Below are 21599 nucleotides of genomic sequence, written 5' to 3'. Positions count from 1 at the left end.
TCATAGAGTCTAACCTATCACCCAACACCATCTAATCAACCAAACCATGGCACCAAGCATCCCATCCAGTCTCTTCCTAAACACCTCCAGTGATGGTGACTCCACCACCTCCCTGGGCAGCACATTCCAATGGCCAATCTCTCTTTCTGTGAATGTCTTCCTAACATCCAGCCCAAACCTCCCCTGGCACAGCTTGAGACTGTGTCCTCTTGTTCTGGTGCCGGTTGCCTAGGAGAAGAGACCAACCCCCACCTGGCTACAACCTCCCTTCAGGTAGTTGTAGAGAGCAAGAAGGTCTCCCCTGAGCCTCCTTTTCTCCAGGCTAAGCAACCCCAGCTCCCTCAGCCTCTCCTCACAGGGCTGTGCTCCAAACCCCTCCGCAGCTTTGTTGCCCTTCTCTGGACACCTTCTAGCAAGTCAACATCTTTCCTAAACTGAGGAGACCAGAACTGGACACAGGACTCAAGGTGTGGCCTAACCAGTGCTGAGTACAGGGGCAGAATGACCTCCCCTGCTCCTGCTGGCCACACTGTTTGTGATACAGGCCAGGATGCCATTGTGCAAATACAGGCTGCAGTGTCCACTCTGTATTTTATTTCCTATTGTAGGTATGCCACAGAGATTCTGTGCCACTCTTGGATACTTTTCTGGCTGGTTTTCCTCCAAATAATAAAAAACCCCAAAGTTTTAAAGGAGATTCAAAGCTAATGATCTGTTGTTGTGGGGAACTCTACTGCCACATTGGAAATCTGCTCTCACAAATTCCAGCATATGGTAACACTGCACCATATGTTGATTTCTCTTTTTTTATCTATTTAGTAAATGCATAAATATGAAATAACCTTTGTAAATTTCATTTCATTTTATTTTGACTGATGGGGCTTTCGTTATTCAAATGGAGCTAAATCTGCTCCTTCCAAAATGTGTCACTTTGGTGCAATTCCTGGGGGGGAAAAAAAAATAATCAATGGAAATTATTAGTGCAGTGTGAAGAACATTTCCTGCCATTTGTGTGTGTCTGTGTGTGCACACCGAGCAGGCTTAGGCTGTGATGCAGAGGACAACTGCAGCAGGTACTACACCTGCTGAAATCTGCACCTCTAGTCCAGATTTCTGTTCTAGCTGGAGAATCTTAATGCCTGCATGGCAGAGATTTCCATGAGAAGTATGCTGTGTGAAAGCTCAGTTTGAATGTCTCATCTCCTTCCTTCTATATTTTCTGTTTGAACTTCTGAACTCATTAAATCATGCTAGCATTTGCCTTACCCTTACCCTTATTAACCTTTCCCCTACCTAGGAGCTTTGGTTGGGCTTTGTTGTCTTCCTCTCCTATAGAACTTATGGAGACAATTTGGCCAAGTGATACTAGTCCATTTTCAGTGCTGAGACTCGGAGAGCCAAATGCAACTCAATGTATCTCAGTTTTCACTCCATCTTTGCATACATTCTTGTGGGTATTAGTTTTCCAAGGAAAAGCAGAGTAGCATGCCTTCCACTGAGGAATGAGGCATCAAGACAAGCTGAAGACCAAATTGATTAAAACCAAGGGCATAGATACTTCAAGCAAAAGAATTCTCAGCCTCAAACCACACAGTGGTTTTGTGTGCATATCCTTGTGTAATGGCTTGCACAAGGAGAGGTGCTGTAAGCAGATAAAACAATGGCTATTATGCAGGTTCCAGACATCAGCTCTCCCTGTGGCTTTCTTCTGAAGATGTTAACCAGATTACAAGAGGAAAAACTTCATCTCCTCTCTAACAAGCCCTTATCCCATCCTTTGGAATATTTGGCTTAACTTTTTCAGTAACTATCTTTGGCCATGCTTTCTAAGATTTAAACTTTCTTCTGCCTTCAGTGTTCTTGTTGCTTGACTTCTGGTTTTATCTAAATACTGAAGCAAATATGGACCACAGGAGTATATTGCTGGAGAACACAAAGGAGTTGGTGTAGCATAGGATGGCCAAAAAGGCACTTGCAACATTCTAGGCAGCCTTTAGGTTTGGTTAAAGAGGTAACAAATAAACAGTTAAAAATGGGTACAGAACTTCCTTGTAGTTAGGCTGAAAAGTCTATAACCATTTAGATTATGATATTCACTGACTGTGAAGTCATTAGGAGCTGTTTATCTGATCAATATGAAATAATGGAAGTTCCAAGTGGATTTGCCTTCTTTCAACATCTTGCAAGCTTTTCCAATATTGCTGTTTTCTTTCATAAATAATTCTGCATGGTCTGGGGCAGCAGGGTTCAGTTCTTCAGCCTCACATGACTTTCTGAGGATGTACCTTCTCTATTTGCATGGCTTTCACTTTGCTTTAAGGACTCAGAATGCGAGCTGGCACAGGCAGAAGTATGAATGGTGTGCTAGCTTCAGGTAAGCCAGCAAGGATGCAAATGTGTACCTGCTTCACACATGCAATTTGTGCAAGCAGTGGTTAGTGCTTGAGGAAGGCTGGCTTGGTGCTTTTTGTCCTGTAAAGATGTAAAATGGGTGAAATCAGTGAAATATGTTTGATTCTTTATAAACATTTTCAAATCAGGAAGCAGTCACTAAATGCACCATGCCTCCTGCAGTATCCTTGTCTACAGATCCAGAGTGACAATAGGCAGGAAACGGTCAATCAGCTGAAATTGTCATTAATGGTAGAGATCATAGAGACTGGAAAGCCTAATTAGTTATTTTTCTTGGACTTGTGTAGCACTGTGAGGGGAATTAGCTCAAATGGTAGAGTGCTCGCTTAGCATGCGAGAGGGAGCAGGATCGATGCCTGCATTCTCCAGCCTTTTCAAACCATGGTCCAGAGGTGGGAGATGCCCTGTCCCTGGAACCATTCCAGGTCAGGATTTTTGGGTCTCTGCACAACCTGTTCTAGTTGATGTCCCTGCTGACTGCAGGAGTTTGGACTGCACAACCTTGAAATGTCTCTTCCAACCCAAACCATTCTGTGGTTCCGTGATAATTCTGCCGTGACCTGTGCTTGCCAAATTCTGCTTTACTTTCATTTTGCTTCTGCAAACAACTCCTCCTGCATACCTTCAGAGCCCCATCCACTGGCTCAAGCAGCAGAGATGGATAGCCTGAGGTTGTCAAGTGAGTTCTCATTTTTATCATTGCACAGGCACAGCGCAGCCTGCCAGGTACCGCCAGTGTAAGGAGGGTTCCAGCATCTCCATCATGCAGTAAGCTCCTGTCAGTGGGAAGATCTTATGCAGTGATACCCTGGTTAAATTTGACAAAGAGCACAGATCGTGTAAATCATGCTGTTTTCATTGATTATACTCTGAGAGTGCATTAACCTTCCTTAAGGCTCCAGAAATCACTTTCGTAGATACAAGCAGTGCAAGGAACTGTTTAGCAAAGCTTTTCATGGATTAGCTCTTTGTTGGAGGATAAATCTTTGTCACACATGCAGATATTAAAACAATAGTTATACTGGGAGAGCTTTATTAATTGTTTTGTCTCTGCAGAGCATTTGTTTACTACAAACCACTCCAGGTTAATTTTCACTTAGGTTCTTTTACAGGGGCATACTGAGGAGAAGCTTTGAAACACAACTTGTGTTATGCCAACTGCATTAGTTAAAGCAGTGCTCTGGCTGGGGTAAGTTTAATGTGTAAGGGGGAGAGGTCCAAGTGTAGAACAGGAAAGTGATTCTCACAATTGCTTTAGGCTTATCAGTGCAAAAGTTGGTTATCATTTAGGAGGTTTTGCACTGGGTTCTGTTCACTGTTAATCTGGGTCTTCTGATGAAGTAGTTAGGTTTGTGTTTTAACATCAGGGTGAGGGGTTTTTTCTCCCTGAAAAATGAATCTCCTTCTGCTTGAGGAAATAAGTGATTTACTCTGTTGTTTGAGCTTCAGGGCCAGTGCCTAATTTTCTTTTTATCACAATCTTAGTTCCATAGTAAGCAATTTCCTTTGGCTTCAGTGAACAGAAATTCTTTGGATATCGTAATTATAAACTACACTTTATGATTTCCTACATTTATTTTTAAAGGGAGAGATTATAGCATGTCCTTCTAGACTGCTTTTATTTTATTGTCTGTGAGTTTATTAATGCTTGTGTATGTAGAGACTTCAGTTGATAGCCTATCAACTATAAAGAGAGCCAAACGTTATATACGCTGGGGTTCAAAAGCACAGCATAAAGTTGCCAAAATAAAATTGCTAGCACACCTTAATCACATTTTTATCACCTCATACTTCACTCTCAGGAACATATTTTCAACCAAGTTTTATAGGAAACAGATCAGAACATCGCATGGCTCTGCAAAAACTCATAAATTGGGCGCAAATTATCCTGGAGCAATCTAGAAATCTATGCTGCTGCCTAAACGTTGTGCTAAATGGTTTCTTTTTTTCACTAATGGTCTTCGCTAATAAATGACAGCCTGGATTTGTGAGCAGGGGCGCAATAACTTCACGCTGCAGTCCCACCAGCCTGTCCTTAGACTGCATGAAACCAAGGGAGTTCTTTACTAGGGGGACGTTTCATGACTCCTTTGGCCATCTTGGTTCTGTAGGTAATGCTTCTTGAAGTGCCTGCATCCGTACCCTACAATCCAACAACCCATTTCCTGCTGTTGGCAAAAGTGTCGCAGGCACAAAGCAGTTCCCTCGGGCAATGGAACCCTTGAATACAACAGGCAAAGCCATCCTTGGGCTCCTTAATCATCCCTATCACTGATCCTTAGGAGCAGCAGAGAATGGGGATTCTGCTGCGGCTTCCTGATGCCTTAGGGGCGCAGTTTCAGCTCTTCAGGGCTACAGATCAGAGAGGACACCTGGTCCTGTAGAGAAGTGCTGCAGACTTCACACCTTGCTATTCGTTTCATAGTGTGCGATGGTTAGGATTTGTCTCAGCTGTGGTTCTAGAGTCCTGTTACAGCCAGTGGGGAAAAAAACAAACATGTCATACAGACAGTTCAGCTGGTCTGTTGGAAACCTGCTTCCAGAGTTGGAAGTTCAGCTTTGATGCCTGTCTTCCCTCTGTTTCAATCTCTTGTTTTGCTTCCCAGGCAAGATGCAGTCTTTCCCACCCTGGTCTGCTTCCTCCTCTAATCCATTGCACCTAAGTCTTTGTGAAGACGCTGTGCCTGCCTTAGTCATCTCCTTACTTTGGGCAGGCCCAAGTAGAGTGGTTCAGGAAGCCACAAAGGTGAATTTCTGCATCTGAGAAGTTGTTTCCCCATTAAATAGCAGGAGAACATTAGTTTTCAGGCTAATGGTGTAGGTTAAAGCTACATTTTCAAAGACACTGAGATGCAAAGTGGAAGGACTGCTCACTGAGACTAAAGTAAAACAAAACAACAAATAGTCTTAAAATTGTTTAGCTGAGCTACCTTGACCATGCAATGGAATCACTGGAGAGCTCCAGTTCATCCACATGACTTGTCCTTCTGGCAAGGATATTTCTACATTCCTGAATTTGATGTTGCACTGTCCCCTTCTCACTACAGAACTCCCTGTGTTTTGCTGCCCATTTCCATTTGCAAAGCATGTGAGGCCTGAAGTCTCTTTGTATCCCCCCTCAAAATGACTGCTAAAGTCAAAGGAAGCTGAACACACATTAAGGGCAGAATTTAGTCAATATTTGCAAAACACTTTGGAGTGCTTGGGCATGAAAGGCATCATATTAGGTAAATATTTTCATTCTGAGTTAAAACCTGGAATCTGTAATTCAAATGTTCGTAATTTCTGAGCTGAGGCTGATACATGCATATGAAAAGATTTTATTTGGACTCAGCTTGCTTGCCTACTTGTTGATCCTAAATTAAATGAAGATGTTTTTTGTTTTGCCTGGTTGAGGGGGGAAAAAACCAGCAACAGACCTTTCCCCTACCTCTGGTCTTGTTTTCTGTCTGAAAAGTGCAGACTAGCAAGGCGGGGAGGGGGTGGGGATCAACCATGAATTCATTGATAGTTAGCAGAGAAGGACCAAATGCCTCCTATTTTGACATTTGCTAACATAGATTTGCCTTTTAAGACATGTTGTGTAAACCAGATGTAAGCCTGCTTCATCTACCCCTTCCTCTGCCCAGCAGTGGCATTACACACTGGGGATGTCTGTTTGTGTAAAACATTAAGTCAATGCTCTAGTAGTTGTCTATTGGAAATGTGGAATATATTCTCCCTCAGCCCACTGATTAACTTTGTGTTCAGCTGTCAAGAAAAAAGAAAAGCCAAGGGGGTTCTTCCTAGAGAAGTGTTGAACCACCTTTGTCTAGACCTCATGGCTCTCAGTTTGGGCTGGAGAGACGGAGAGGGTTGCCAAGTCCACAAGCACTAAGAGCACACAGCACCTTCCTCTCTCTTTTCAGGTTCTCTTTTCCTATCTTTTGTGAAGAGGAGAGGTGTCTCCTCTCTGTCCACACTCAGTGTATCCTTTATCAGTTAATAAGTTGTCTGACAAGATAGCCACTTTGTACCTAATTGTTCAGCTTGTTTATGTATTATTGATGAGCCTAGGCTTGAACTCTGCTTTCCTTAGAGGCTGCTTGATAAATCTGTTGGCAATTCCTGTGTAAGACGCTGAATTACCTGCTGGAGCATAACACATGACACTGCATTTGCTTTGTCTTCTTTAAAGGAGCTGCTTATATGGTTCCAGGGAGCTGTGTTTAACAGTAAGAAATAAAATCAGATCCATAATTCACATTGCTCTGTGTTAACAAAAGATCTTTAGGGATGCTCTGTAAAGCATAAAATACTTCCTCAGCTTTTAAATCAATGCTCTGTTTTAGCTTGCAAGGCCTTCTGCAGCTAAGGGAACTTCTGAACTGCAAAATCTTGCTGATGAGTAAGACAATTAGACATGTCAAAACACTTATGTTGTGTATCACTAATACGAGCTGAAAATATTGGGAAATTAATCACCTTATCCTTTCCAAGGTGGTAGTTCCTATTGCAAGTGAATGAATGAAACACCAAATTAATTTTCTATCAAAACATGCATTTAATGATGGCACATCCTTCTACTCTCTTATTTCTGAACTTTTGACCTGTAGGAGCTGACAGAAGGGAAAGTTGAGGGTACTGCAAGGACTGTAGAGCACAGGAAGAAGCAGTGATACCCTGAGTAGCTGTTTATGAATTTGGCCAGTAAGATTCTGAAGCCTTTGCAAAATCTTGGAACCTCTTAGTACTTCTTAAAAGAATATCACAAAACAGATTGTTGCTGACACCCATGGACTGTGTGCTGAATGCATGAGCCCATTTAGTGGTTTGCCTAAAAATGAGGGGGAAAAGGCAAACTGCACCTCAAGTAGAGCTTTAGCTTTTTGGGCTTGATCAACGGTTGTTCTAGTCAATAAATAGGCTTGAAGTCATAGAATCTATAAGGTTGGAAGAGACCTCAAAGTTCATCACAGTATCACTTAGGTTGGAAAGGACCTCGAGGATCATCAAGTCCAACCTGTCACCCAAGACCTCATGACTACTAAACCATGGCACCAAGTGCCATGTCCAATCCCTTTTTGAACACCTCCAGGGATGGTGACTCCACCAACTCCCTGGGCAGCCCATTCCAATGGCCAGCAATTCTCTCTGTGAAGAACTTTCTCCTCACTTTGAGCCTAGACTTCCCCTGACACAGCTTGAGACTCTGTGCTCTTTTTCTGGTGCTGGTTGCCTGGAAGAAGAGACCAAGAATTGCATCAACAGAATTATACCAGCATAGTCCTAGACCAGTGTCCTGGTGCAGATGGTGTCTGTGAGAAGGTGATTCATTCTGAGTTGCCTCCAAATCAAGGACATTTTGCTCCATCAGCAGGCATCATTATTCTAACTGGTGCTTTGTGTGCCTTTCAAGCAGCCAAGTGTGGTTTTTGGCAGTGTTTATGCAGCTGTTGTTTCTGCTGGGTCTGTGTATCTGCAAATCACAGCACGATTTGTCCACTTGAATTTTACTCTGTTCCCTCTTTACCTTTTAGTGACATAACAGACACAGAGCTCTAAGTTCTTTTAGATGGGAAAAGTTTGGTTTGGAAATGAGTTTGGCCACGCGAAGAAGGTTCATTCTGAGCCTGCACAGAGGAGAGACAATCTTTTAGGTGTGAACTTTAAAGCTGCAGTTTTCAGTGGGCTGCTTCTTCACTTCTGGAACTAATATTGAAACTAACATTTCAGGCTTCCAAACACACAGAACAGTTTAAGACAAAAAAAAAAAAAAGAAGGATGACTCAAGCCATTTATTTCAAGTTTAATGTGCACTCATTTAATGGTCTTTAGGCATAGAAGATTATGCTAATTTTCATCACAGATTTTATCAAATGTGGAGGAGGGTGCATTAATAATTCAGTAGCTTATACAGAGAGGTGAGAGGATATCATATGGGGCACTTAAAGGATAAGGCATATTTGCCATGACATTACTGGTTTAGAGCACTTTCATTGATTAATAAAATAGCTGAAGAGTCTGACTAGGCTGTGAGGCTGCTGAAGTTAAGCAGCGATTATTGTACAACTGGGTAAAACCAGCAGCAGCTACTGTGGTGCTGTGGGGAAAAAGAAACATCAAAAGCTAATAAGAAGCCATTTTTTTTGGGTATCATAAGCAGAAGAACAGCTCCATCAAGCTTTAATCACATTGTTACACATTTATTTAAAAATTATGTTAGCTCATTAGCAGTGGTTATAACAGAGATTGTTATCATTATGAGGAGATTAGCAAACACAAAGTTTTGCTTCTATTTCAGTGCGCTGAAGCGCAGGCTGCTCTGCGTGAACCAGAAATGCTGCTTAGTGCTGGGTTTTCAGGGGCTTGTTGTTACATGGGTGTCATGGTCCTGTTCAAACCACTGGAAAGCCCACAGTTGCCAGGGGTTTCTCAGGTTTCCTTTGGGATTTCTCAGGGCCAGGATGTGAGTTCTGTTCAAAACTGGAATGGATGCTATCAGAAAATCATGTCCTGTGAGGGAGAGCACTCAAGATGTGAGAGAGATTAATTCAAGCCTACATCATAGAATGGTTTGAGCTGGAAGTGACCTTTAGAGTGTTTTTAGAAAGTTAACAGCCACAAGAAGTGACGTGGGAGGATTAGTCTCTGGTTTGTGTTTCTGGTGTGCCCTGGGGGCTTGGGGAAGGCAGCAGGGCTGAGGGCTGCCGGGGGGCAAGGCTGGCTGCCAGGCTGGGCTGGGGGTAAGAGCTTCATGCTGCATGGAGGAGATGTGGGGTCCCCATCATGGGCCACTGGCAACCTTCTGTACTACTGTATAGGTCAGGAGAAGCTTTCAGAGGATTCTTCTTTTCAGGAGTAGAGACAGGGGAAGGCCTCTAAATAAACTGTGGAGGGAGGAAGAGGCAGATGCTTTGCCACAGCCTGGATGAATCCTAGGAATGGAGAACCTGTTCGGATTTGTCCATGGCTAGCTAGAGCATTGCATTTCCTCTGGGCAGCACTTGAGATGGTGAGAAGGGACATCAGTAAAGAGAAGAACTTGAGTGGTTACAGATGAAAAACTGTTTGGAACCCCCCCATGCTGTTAGAAACTGTAAATGAATTTACAGTATGATTCCTGAAGGACAGAGTATCTGTCTTTAAGTGTGTTCATGAGTGTTATTAAAGGGTAGGAGTCATTAGTCTCAGCAAACTGGAAGGATGGGAAAAGGTCTTAAGATAAAGCAGTAAAACTGCTGAAGAGTTGGAATAGAAAGGGGAAAATGCATTTCTGGAGTTGCATTCAAGGCAGGACTTGACAATAAGCTTTCACGGATGCTTTGTGAAACCCATGCTGCTATTATTCAGGGGATGGATTTGCCTGCTCAGGGAGCTTCCTCCCAGCACTAACATGACTGCCTCATGCTGATATGCATGGCCTCTTGGAAAGACAACAACCATGGTGCTGATAATGCCAAGTTTGAGTAACTTTTGCTATCTGATTTGCTGTGAGGAATGTACAGCAGTAATAGATTCAGAGTCTATTGATGGGAAAAGCAGCAGCCCGCTCTGAGCGCTCTCTTCAAACAGGAAGGAGGAGGAGGTGGAACATTTTTCATCTCTAAAGGGTTTTGGTAAGCCAGTGTCAGGTTCAACCATAACTTTGTATTTTAGCTCTTTACCTTCAAAAGTAAGAAAAATTGAAATCTATCTGCACAGGCTTGGCTTTTTTCCCCCTCTGTTAAAATAAAATATATCAACTGTATAAAGGAAATGCTGTTGCAGGCTCTAACAGCAGCAACAAAAAAGCTGTTAGGAGTGTTCTTGACAAAATAGAAACAAAAGATGAAAACAGTGGTGGAATAATTTAGTCATAAAATGAACTGTAAGCTTGAAGGTCACATTTTATCTTAAAAGGTGTAGAGAACATTTAGAGGTTTTGAGAACTGACAAGTGATTTCATTACATGAAGGATGCCTTCACTGAAGGTGATAAGGGAGGGAAAAAAATTTAACCAACTTTTCCTCTTCTGCTTTTCAGTAACATTTTGAACGTTTTTAACCACATCTGCTCTTGAATGACCTGTTTTGGGAGAGAGCACTGCAGGCTGCTCCACATTGCTCTGTCAGTGTATCTGCTTGATACTCCATCAGGTCCATGTCCTCCTTCTGTTGAGGGCTCCAGAGCTGGATGCAGTACTGCAGAGCAGTATTCAGGAGAGATGTTCCAGTGACCTGGCAATTGTTACCTTTATCTTATCGATCCAGATTCTGTCAGAGCACTTTTAGAGAGGAGTGGTGGAGTTTTCTTTGTGTTTTTGTGGGTGGTGTTTCTCTGGCCCATTTTATTTCTGAGGTTTTGCTGTGCAGAAGCAGACAGACATTCCCACAAGGACTAAGTATACCTCCTGCACTCTATAAATAACATAAAGGGTCAAATTCTGTCCATGGGTCCCTGCACATGACTCTTCTTCTAGTCATGCAAGGGAATGATTTTGTCCTAGTTGTGCAGAGTTCATTCACCAAGGTCCATGGTGCCTCTTTTCTCCTGTACTGCAACGCAGGAGGCTCTGCGTGTGGCTATACGAAAAGTGGTTAGTCATCTGTTGGCTCTGCCTATCATCTTCAAGCTTTCGTGTGTCTTATTGCATAATCTGCCATTTGAAACACTGAGGCAGAGATGAATGTTCATAAATAAAGGCAGTGTGTCAAGAGGATGGGGCCAGACTGCTTTCAGTAGTGGAAAGGTGGTTCCTAAATGTAAGGAAAAACTTTTCTTGTGAGGGTGACAGAGCCCTGGAGCAGGCTGCCCAGAGAGGTTGTGGAGTCTCCTTCCCTGGAGAGATTCCAAACCTGCCTGGATGTGATCCTGGACAATCTGTTGTGGGTCATCCTGCTTTGGCAGGAGTGTTGGACTAGATGATCCCTAGAGGTCCTTCCCTCCACCATGCTGGGATTCTGTGATTCTGTAATATTGACAAAAATGACCCTGAAGCTCAAAGTAAGATGAGTTCTATTCCCTTACTGTTCTACCTGGATGTGAGGAGGAGGTTCTTCACCATGAGAGTGGTGAAACCCTGGAATGGGTTGTCCAGGGAGGTGGTTGAGGCCCCGTCCCTGGAGGTGTTTAAGCCCAGGCTGGATGAGGCTCTGGCCAGCCTGATCTAGTGTGGGGTGTCCCTGCCCATGGCAGGGGGGTTGGAACTACATGATCCTTGTCATCCTTTCCAACCCTGACTGATACTATGATACCTGATCCCCTTCCTGTCCAAATGGCAACAGCACAGTTCTCTTCCCCTCCCATGATGCAGGGAGTAGAAATTATCATGACACTAGCCAGGTGTGTTGGGGTTGAAAAATACTACCAGCCTACCAGGTTAAACAAATTTCCTTGACTGCTGTGGGTAGAAAAAGAAAGGTCTAATCTTAGTTGTTCAAACCTTTCCACCTTATCACCCAATTTTCTCAGTGGGTGGCTATATCCATAATTTAGTGTGGATTGAGTAAAATAATAACACCAGCACTTGCCACTTTGATCTGGATATGTTTATTTAAAGAGTGTTCAATATGCAAGGGAGTGTTTAGCATAGAAGTCCAGACCTCAGTGTGCTGAGCTTTTGTTTTGCTATTTATTTTATTTCATTTTATTTCATTTCACACCCAAGGTTAAAAGGAGCAGGAGCCCAGCTGGGAGAGTTCAGAGTTCATCTCTGCGTGCTCACTGTCTTCCATTTAAAGGCACACAAAGGACTAATACAGTACCCACTCTCCCCTGGGCTGTCTTTGATACATTCTGCTGTGCCTGGACTCTGCCACTCCTCCTATCAGTCTGATCCTACTTCTCTGAGCCCGCTGTGCTCAGCACTGTAACCTCATTCAGCTGGTGCTCTGCATGCTGCAGAACAACTTCAAGGCTCTGTCAGGCATTGACACATGCAGGCTCCAAGCGGGGAGCTAAACACTCCCCTTCACCTCCTCTCTGGTTCCACATTAACCTCTATTAAGTGCAGGAAAAGCACAACTGCTGTAGTGCCGTCATTCAGGTTTTAACTACCAGTGTATATTTAGATATTCAGCCAGCCTGCCACCTTTCAGAACATACTCAGCAAGCCCTCTGGTTCCTCTTTCTTGTAATGAAAGCACTAAAGAGACAGTTAGCTTGAGGAACACGATGCTAGAAGGTCTGGGGTGGAGGAGTCCCAGGTCCTGCACTTGGGTCACAAAATCCTCAGTGCCACAGTACAGGCTGTGGGTAGAGTGGCTGCAAAGTTGCCCAGTGGAAAAGGACCTGAGAGTGTTGGTTAATGGCTGGCTAAATATGAGCTAGTGTGTGGCCAAGAAGGCCACCAGCATCCTGGCTTGGATCAGCAATAGTGTGGCCAGCAGGACGGGGGCAAGGATTGTCTCCCTCAACTCAGTGTTGGTAAGGCCACTCCTTGAATACTGGGTTTGGTTGTGGGGTGCTCACTCCAAGAAGGACATTGAGGTGCTGGAGCATGTCCAGAGAAGAGCAACAAAGCTGGTGGAGACCAGGGCAGATTCCTTTGTAACTCCAAATATGCCTGGCCCAGGCAGCACTCTACTTGGATGAATTAAACACAGCACACCCATGATTCCTGCTTTAAGTCTGTTTGGCCAACCTGTAAGATGAGAGCACAGAAAACACAGGATTTTCCTAATGCTTTACTCCTGAAAAATGAGTTACAAAATGAATAGGTGAGGGTTATTGTGAAGGAGATTTTAGGTGGCTGTGCTGTAGTGTTGCCTGTACGTTGCATTTACATTAATAATTGAAATGAAGGCTATGATGCAAGGCTGAATATGTATTAAACCCAGCTCCCAGCTCTATATCCTCTTGTATGACAGTGCAGTCATATTCTCAGTTTGCTCTCACCCAAACTTCTCATGCAGTTACACTTTAATAAGAGAAGAAATGTTGTCAGGAGCAGTTATTATCACACATCAGAATATTGTATTAGCATTCACTTTTAATAGACTAAATGGAAGGATTTTGAAATCTGCCCTTAATGATACCAAAGGATCTTGGAGGCACATTGGGAAAGCTTTAGATGAGATGTCATCTGATATATACACATCATCCATAGGTTCATAAAAGACAGTTCATTTAACTGCCTGCCTTTGTGTTCCCTCTGTTCTGTTTGGGTGAATCATCCCCAGGTTAAGTGATGCTTGTGCAGCTTCTTTGCTGGAAACCAAGCACAGTGAGTGGCAGGGAAGTTTAGGGAACACAAGGTTCTTATAGACCTGGGGATGATGAGTAAGACAAGGCAACTTTGAAGGCATGGAGTATAATCTGGTGGAAAAGCTGGTGGTTGGAGGCATCTTTGGGTCACATTTGATGTTTTAACTCAGTCGGATCTGGATAGGTTACGTAAAACTCACTGACTTTAAGGTGGAGCTAAGCTGTTGAGGAGGAGAGTTGAAAGATGCTGTGCTGCAGAGCCTCTGTTACAAAGCATGGAAGAGAGAAAAAGCTGTAATTTTCAAAATGCATATCTGGGGTTTAAGTCTTGCTTTAGAAGCTTGGGAAAAACAAGAGCAGGATCTTGCAGCTGATCAAGCTGTTGGCTTCCCCCCCACGTTTTACTGTTTTGCAGTTGCATTTGGGCAAGCTGTGCACAGATACCATGTGCTGCATCAGTGCCATTGAACTTCTTGCTGTGTGCTTTTGTGGCTGGGGTGGGATGTATAGCTCATCTGTGCTCCACACTTCTGATGGTGGTTGGGGAAGGGGATGATGAATAAACAATTCAGTGCTGAAGTAAACATTTAGTTTTATTTTGGCATCATCATTTCCCTCTTTTATAAACATTTCAGTAAACATGGAGAACTTGAAGGAGGCATCTCCTGGCAATACCTGCTGTAGGAAGTGCAGAACGTGTCCAGAGAAGGGCAACAAGGCTGGGGGGAGGTCTCGAGCACAAGCCCTACGAGAAGAGGCTGAATGAGCTGGGGTTGTTTAGCCTGGAGAAGAGAGGCTCAGGGGAGACCTTATTGCTCTCTACAACTACCTGAAGGGAGGTTGTAGCCAGGAGGGGGTTGGTCTCTTCTCCCAGATAACCAGCACCAGAACAACAGGACACAGTCTTATGCTGTGCCAGGGGAGGTTTAAGCTGGAGGTGAGGAGAAAGCTCTTCACAGAGAGAGTTGTTAGCCATTGGAATGTGCTGCCCAGGGCGGTGGTGGAGTCAGCATCCCTGGTGGTGTTCAAGAGGGGCTTGGATGTGGCACTTGGTGCTATGGTCTAGTTGTCATGTGGTCTTGGGTGACAGGTTGGACTTCATGATCATTGATTCTATGATTCTATTCTATGTGTATCTGCTTTATCATTTCAGTTGATAGGTGTTTTTCAGGCTCACATGTGAAGCCCTGGGAACTGCCAAGGAGCCACACACCACACTGCAGTAGGCTGAGAGCAGAAGATGATTTGTGTAGCTGTAAATGTAGTGCAAATACTGATGTGGCAACAGTGTTAGAATCAGCTAATATATTGCAGTCCACAGCCTGCAAATACAAATGCTACGAAAAATTACACATTTCATCAAATCTTCTTGAATTCTGCAACCTATTACACAGCACTTTCATACTTCTAACAAGCAGACACCAAACATTGCAGTGCCTCAGCTCTGTGCTTAAGTATTGAAGAAATTAAGCAATAAATCAAACAGCTGGTGGGTGTTTTTTAGATGTTAACAGGTCACTCAGATTTTACAGACATTATGCATCAATATATTTTCTTTTCTGAGAGTTTACCCTAACAAATTAAGCCAAAGCCTTGCAGAAGGTAATTTCTCATTTAAAGGCAAGCCAAAAGGCCAGGAAGTTTAACTTTAGCTGTACTTTGGGTTTCAGTTTTGTTGATATGTTCTCATATTAAACCCACAAACCATTTCAGAGATGAATTGAAAGCAATGAACAGGAAAGGTTCAGATCCAAGCTCCTGTCAATGTTGGAGGCACCACTAGCAGCAAGGCACCGATCAGGTAGGCAGATGAGCTGAGAACAGCAAACAAAACAATCAACATTTCCAGGAGTTACGGGAAAATACTTTAGGGAAACTGTTTGTGAATGGAGATTTGGTGATGCTAAGCTTGGGAGCAACAAGAGATGACCAGAGACCCAGAAAATGGGCTTATTTGGAAGACTGGTATACTTCATGAAGTAGTTCTTAAATCACAAGTTCAGGTGTTATGAAAGGCAGAATAAATGGGAATAAGCCTTGGCTGTGTCTAACCAGTCTGCAGAAAAGGAAAGACATTTCTTTGTGTTCATTGCTTGTGCAACAGGCTTTGAACTACAGTGGTGTTTGCTGTGTAGTGCAGCAGACATATGAAGATAATGAGGGGAATTCCAAGTAGGAGACTTCAGGAATTGTGGCTTGCAGGGCAGGTGGAGCTACCACAGCCAGCCAGTGTAGCTCTCCTGTCTATAGGATTTGTTATAAATATGATGTGGGATGCATCTTCTCTGAGAAAGATATCCAACTTCATTTTAAAATGCCCAAGGAATGACGAGTTTGCTGTTGACATAATGTTTAATTACCTTCTAAAGCGAGAGCTTGTATCTTATTGCAGGAGTGAATCTCTGTAAATCCCATTTCTCAACAGTGGATCTCATTATGCCACTGTCAGGAAGGCTGACATCTTGCTATCAGACATCTTTCCAGGGTGTAAGTACCAATCGTAGTGATCAAGGCACCTTTCAGCCTTTTGTCTTGACAAGCTGAATAAGTTGAGCTCCTGCAGGACTCACACTGAGTGCTTGGTTTCCAACTGCAGGCTGTGAAAGCTCTCTTCAGAATTTCACCTGTCCATCTGAGTAGAAGAAACAACACATTTTTGCCAGGGTGCAAACCCATCCAGATGCTAAAAATCTGTCTCCCAAACTCTTTGAATGCTAATAAATGAGGACATGCTAGCATGAGAAAGCTGAAAGGGCAAGTGTAAACAAGAAATAATAAAGGAGCAACCATCAATCCTTATTTTTATGAGCTAATCCAACTCTCTCTATCCCATCAAACTTTGGAAATGCTCTACTCCCTACGGCAGAGCTGTGTTATAATCCTTTCCCCTCCCATGAAACTAGGGCTTCTGATTGATAGGCTGTGACTAACTATTAAATAGTTCGGGCCAGGAAGGGCAAACCATCAACTGCTGTGCCAGGAGCTGGCATTTGCTCTTTTCTTTTGCTGCTGTTACAAGTCTCTGGAAAAGAAAGAGGATGGACAGCTGGAAGCTGAAACCTTTTCAGTGACCTCAGCAAAAACTGGTGGAGCTATCTGCCAAAGCCATGGTTTGCCACCTTGGTCTAGTTGAATGTGCTTCACCTTGCAGGTACAATAGCCCAACCAGCTCAGCATGGAGTGAGTAATGTCCATAGGATATTTCACTGCCACTTTCTGTAGGAGCACAGCAAGCTCAGCAGTGGGGACTTCATCACAAAGCCACTGCGTCATCCAAAGCTGTGGCTCACGTCCAAAATGTGTCACTCCAAGCGTTCACAGAAGGGGTCAGGTGAAAGTTATTTCAAACAGACCTTGTAACAGCTGGAAATTTGTGGCTGATGACTGGAGATAGGGATTCCTGCTGTTGCTCATTTCTACTTGAAAAGGTTTTCCCCAGCTCCTGAGTGGGCGCTGGGTCTCCAGTTGCCCCGTTGGCACTGCCACTCGAGCGGGCGTGATGAGCCTTCTGCGGGGACCTTTTCCAGGTGACGTAAGAAAGCTGCAGGTTTATTCTTCTTTGTGTTGGTGCAGGATGGGGCTTCAGCTCTGACAGGTTTGTGTTTTCTTTTCTCCATTTAGACCTCCAGATTTTAATCAACTCCTTTCTACCCCATTTCTGTTGCTTTCTAACTGCAGCTGAGGTGAGGAAAAAGAACAACAGAAGCCCTTTGTGCAGCCTTCCAAGGGTGGTATTTATCATTTAGGGAAGGGTATTTTTGCAGATCTGATTATGAGTGTTTACTTTATTCACACATGGAGCAAACTCTCCTCTTGCACCATATGGTCAGGAGGTATACTGTTTCCCACATTAAGATGTCTGAAAGCTGTCTGGGAGCGTATTCCCTCCTTTCTGATATGGGAACGTTTGGGTTGGAGGGGGGTTTAATTTGTTTTGAAAATTTCAACTCTTGCTCTGCTCAGAAGCTAAAGTTGGAATCCATTAAGAGTCGTTTTAGTGCCATTTCTATTCTCATCTTCCTTTTCCCAGTAACTGTGCAATTCACTTAGTGCTTCATTACAACCAGCAGCAATATGTATACATGGTGCACAAAATGAGCCATTTTGTTTTAAAACAGATTGCAGATGAAAGGAAACCATTCATTTCTTGCTTGCTAGCTGTAATTACTAGAGCGCTAATTACTCCAAATCACTGACATCCAGGGTCAATAAGGATGACAACAGGAACATCAAAGACAAGATGCACACAGGCAATTACAAGTCTCTAAAACCAGGCTGTAATATTATTTTATGGCTCCTGTGCCTTTTCGCAGTCGGTGCTGAGGAGTCTTCAAGTTTGCTGAACGTTTGCTGAATGTTTACTATGATTTTTCCTTTGCAGTTTGACGGTGAGAACATGTATATGAGTATGACAGAGCCGAGCCAGGACTATGTGCCAGCCAGCCAGGTGGGTTAATTAATCTTCTCTGCCTTGTTTCAAATTGTAATTAAACAAATTCAAAGAGTCGCATCGCAAATGAGTGGCACTATCAGTAACTGCTGCAATCAGGAATAATCATAATTTATAAACAAAGCATTTAAGCCTTGTTTCCAGCTAATGAGATAGAGCTGATAAAACACCAGAGCTGGTGTTTGTTGGAAGATACTACCTTGTTTCCTCTCCAGAATGCAAGCAGCTGTTTTGCCAGCGTGATCTTTCCTAAACAGTTGTTTTACCTTCAGGAAATAAAGTCTTTACAGGTGCAAGTTATTTGTTTATCTGACTGCAGACAAGTTAATCATTATAAGCTACTCATGTCACAAATAGCTTTAATTATCACTCCTAGGCCAGTTGTGGTTGAAGAATTGCCTTTTTTTTTTTTTGACTCGGTGCTGCTGAGGCTTGTTGTCAATGTTACATGATTAGCAGATGGATTAAGGCAAAGACTTCATCCCCTTTAACTTGCAGCTGAAAGAGTTCAAGGTAATGTGGATACCTCACAGGTAATTTGGAGCCCTTTTCCCTTTTTGGGGAACCACACACACTAAATTACAATATCAAGTGTACATTTAAAAACCTTTCACCTTTCCTCTTGGACCCTAAAGTTTCAAAGAATGAAGGGGTTAAAATGCTTCTTAAAAAGAAAAAATAGTTCTGAAATTTGGGGGGGTACCTCCTGTAGCTACATCTGTATATAGGGGAGAAACTTTCATGTGCTTCCATGTTTTAGAATAGAATAGAGCAGGTTGGAAGAGACTTTCAAGATTGGTCAGTTTAATATCACATTAATAAGTGGTGGTGGTGGTGCAGGTCAGTTAGACTCTATCAGAAATTGCCCTGAATAGTAATCAGCCTTGTGGTCTAAGTCATGCAGTCTCTCAGGCTCAGCAGTGGCTTTTCTGATGTACTTCTTTCTGGCAGGACCAGTAGGATGAAGTGAAAAGCTCTCATGAGGTGGGAAGTAAGTTTGCATGCATAGTAAATGTGCGTAGATGAGCAGGGTGTAAATTAGGAATCGACAGCTCTGGAAAGCGTCAGTCCATTCAGAGCTAAATGCCTCCATGAAGTGGGGTTCTTCAGGCCCACAGGTTCATATGAGGGCAGGAAGGTGTTGTGGTATAGAGGCCGTGTGAGACAGCCTTTGAACTGTTCCAGCATGCTCCTTCCCAGCCTTCTGCCGAAGTTACTCTGACATACCTTCAGAGAGCAGCTGCACTTTGCGCTTAGGATTTGTGTGCGATTGAACTTAGCCAGCTAAGAACCCTCCAAGATCCAGAGGTAGTTTAGAATGGAACTGTTTGATTAAAAAATGAAAAATTATAGTATTAATTCTTCTCTGACCATTAATCCAAAAACTGTACTGACAAGTTTTAGTATTACTATTAGATTAAAGCAGCCTAGTATCATCTCATTTATGCCTTAAGGGTTTTGAAGTGCAAGGGCTAATTGAATTTGTTGGAAACAGTAGAAGTACAAACTCTGTGAATGATTGCCGCTATAAGGCAGCTGCTACCTTTCAGAGAATCATTATGTCTGTCTTAAATAGTTTTGAATAAGGAATTGCAAACCCACATTATGCATCAGAATAATTTTTCTCCTGTTGATATTTTTGTGCTGTGTGTGCGTGTCGCTTAAATAATTTAAATGGCACATTGAAAAATTAAGAGTAGGAGTCTGAATCTTTTATGGGGTGTCTACATGTGCTAACAAGGCCCAGATTCTCCAAGATATTTATGCAGCTAACCCTGGTTTCAGTGGAAGTAATGTGCTCAGAGTACTTCTAAAGAGCCAAGTGTAGATATTTTAAGTGCAAATTAATTTTGTCTTGAAGGGAAAAAAAAAATATATCCATCAAATGTGATATTTCCAAATTCAAAGATGAGAGAAGCCCCTGAATGTTACAGATGTGGTGCTGAGGGATGTGATTTAGTGGTGGCCTGGCAGTGCTGGGTTAACAGCTGGACTTGATGATCTGGAAGGTCTCTTCCAATTGGAATGATTCTGTGATTCTGCAAATGCTTACGAAGGGCTGGAATCATCAAATGCATCACAAACAAAATCTCACTGTGGCAAAGCTGAGCTCTTGGGTTTCTGGCTCCCCAGGTGGAGTTGAAAACTCTGTCAAAAATCTGTCCTTTCTTGTGGGATCCACATGGCAAAAGGTTACTCAACTCAGGCAGGGTATTTCCAAATGCATGCTGGTCAGATCCCTGTGCCTCTTTGAGAGAAGCCATCAGCCTTGGGCTGCTGCATGCTCCTTTACTCTCTTGCTTACATCATTGCAGTGGTTTCACACAGAATCACCAAGATTGGAAGAGACCTCAAAGATCATCAAGTCCAACTTGTCACCACAGACCTCATGACCAGACCATGGCACCAAGTGCCACATCCAATCCCCTCTTGAACACCTCTAGGGATGGTGACTCCACCACATCCCTGGGCAGCACATTCCAATGGCTAACTCTCAGTGAAGAATTTTCTTCTCACCTCCAGCCTAAACTTCCCCTGGCACAGCTTGAGTTTAAGTGAATATATGTGAAAGCCTGTAATAATGACAGTGTTCTTTTCAAGGGGGATAAAATTCAGAATCATAGAATTATTTATTTTTGGTTGGAAGAAACTTTTAAGATCAAGTCCAATTGTTAACCCAGCACTGCCAGGTCACCATTAAACCATGACCCTCAGCATCGCATCCACACAGCTCTGAAACTTCACCAGGGATGGAAGCTCCTCCACTACCCTGGGCAGCCTGTTGCAGGACTTGACAACCTTTTCAGTGAGGAGATTAGGATTCTTTGGGTGTAACTGATTGTAGAGGCAGAATTTCTGGGGTCCTGATGCATGCTGACATGCACTTCAGTTCTTTGTTTGCTGCAAAATGTTCAAACCCATAAAAAAACCTCAAACCCCAAACCCCAACCAAACAAAAAACCCCAAACAACAGAAAAAAATCAACAAAACACACACAGACATAAAAACCACCACAAAAAAAACCTACAACCCATCACCTTGTGTTATTCTAAGTGTTTAAATCAATTTATACCCTTTAGGCTAACATAAATAAAAGCTCAGCCATTGGACAGGAAAAACATAGTTTTGTTCCTTTTGCTCTATAACATCAAACATCTGCATAGCTTGGTAATCCAAGATGAGTTGCCTCACAGCATCCCTCAACAATTATCATTTCTGTTCAATTTTCAAATCAGTTCATGCTCTGGGACTTACAGACTAAGTTGCTAAGTAGCAACATATGGCTCACTACTGTTCCTGTGATGTTGCTGCAAGCAAATAGCATAATTCTATACTTGAAATGATTTTCACAGAAAGCCAGTGCTGGAAGTGAGCCAGAAGTGTAAGTATACAGTAAAAATTAATGATATTCTTTTAAACTGTCCCAAAAGGCTGTTTGGCAATGCTGTCTCTGTGTACATTTATATGTATATAGGTGTGAGGGCTGTATTTTGGGTTGTGATGTATGTAGCACAGGACTCTGCACTGCAGGCATCTCCTAAACGAGCTCTGCCAGCGCATTAGCAACCAT

The 21599-nt window shown here is 43.0% G+C and overlaps 1 protein-coding gene across 4 annotated transcripts in view; it reads left to right on the top strand.

Moving 5' to 3' along the window:
- Positions 1-21599, top strand: part of TOX (thymocyte selection associated high mobility group box) — a 206518-nt gene that overhangs the window by 90825 nt on the left and 94094 nt on the right. For 3 of the 4 annotated variants that reach the window (XM_068162450.1, XM_068162446.1, XM_068162448.1), the window contains exon 2: positions 17960-18025. The exons of the other annotated variant lie outside the window; for it this stretch is intronic. In XM_068162450.1, coding sequence (XP_068018551.1) covers positions 17960-18025 — 66 coding nt within the window. The remainder of the gene's footprint in view (positions 1-17959; positions 18026-21599) is intronic. 4 annotated transcript variants of the gene reach the window in all.

The sequence above is a fragment of the Melanerpes formicivorus genome, unplaced genomic scaffold (assembly GCF_026170545.1).
Source record: "Melanerpes formicivorus ecotype bairdi unplaced genomic scaffold, bMelFor1.0.p_v2 SCAF_65, whole genome shotgun sequence".
NCBI classification, from domain to species: Eukaryota; Metazoa; Chordata; class Aves; order Piciformes; family Picidae; genus Melanerpes; species Melanerpes formicivorus.
This window is presented reverse-complemented; position numbering and strand designations above follow the sequence as displayed.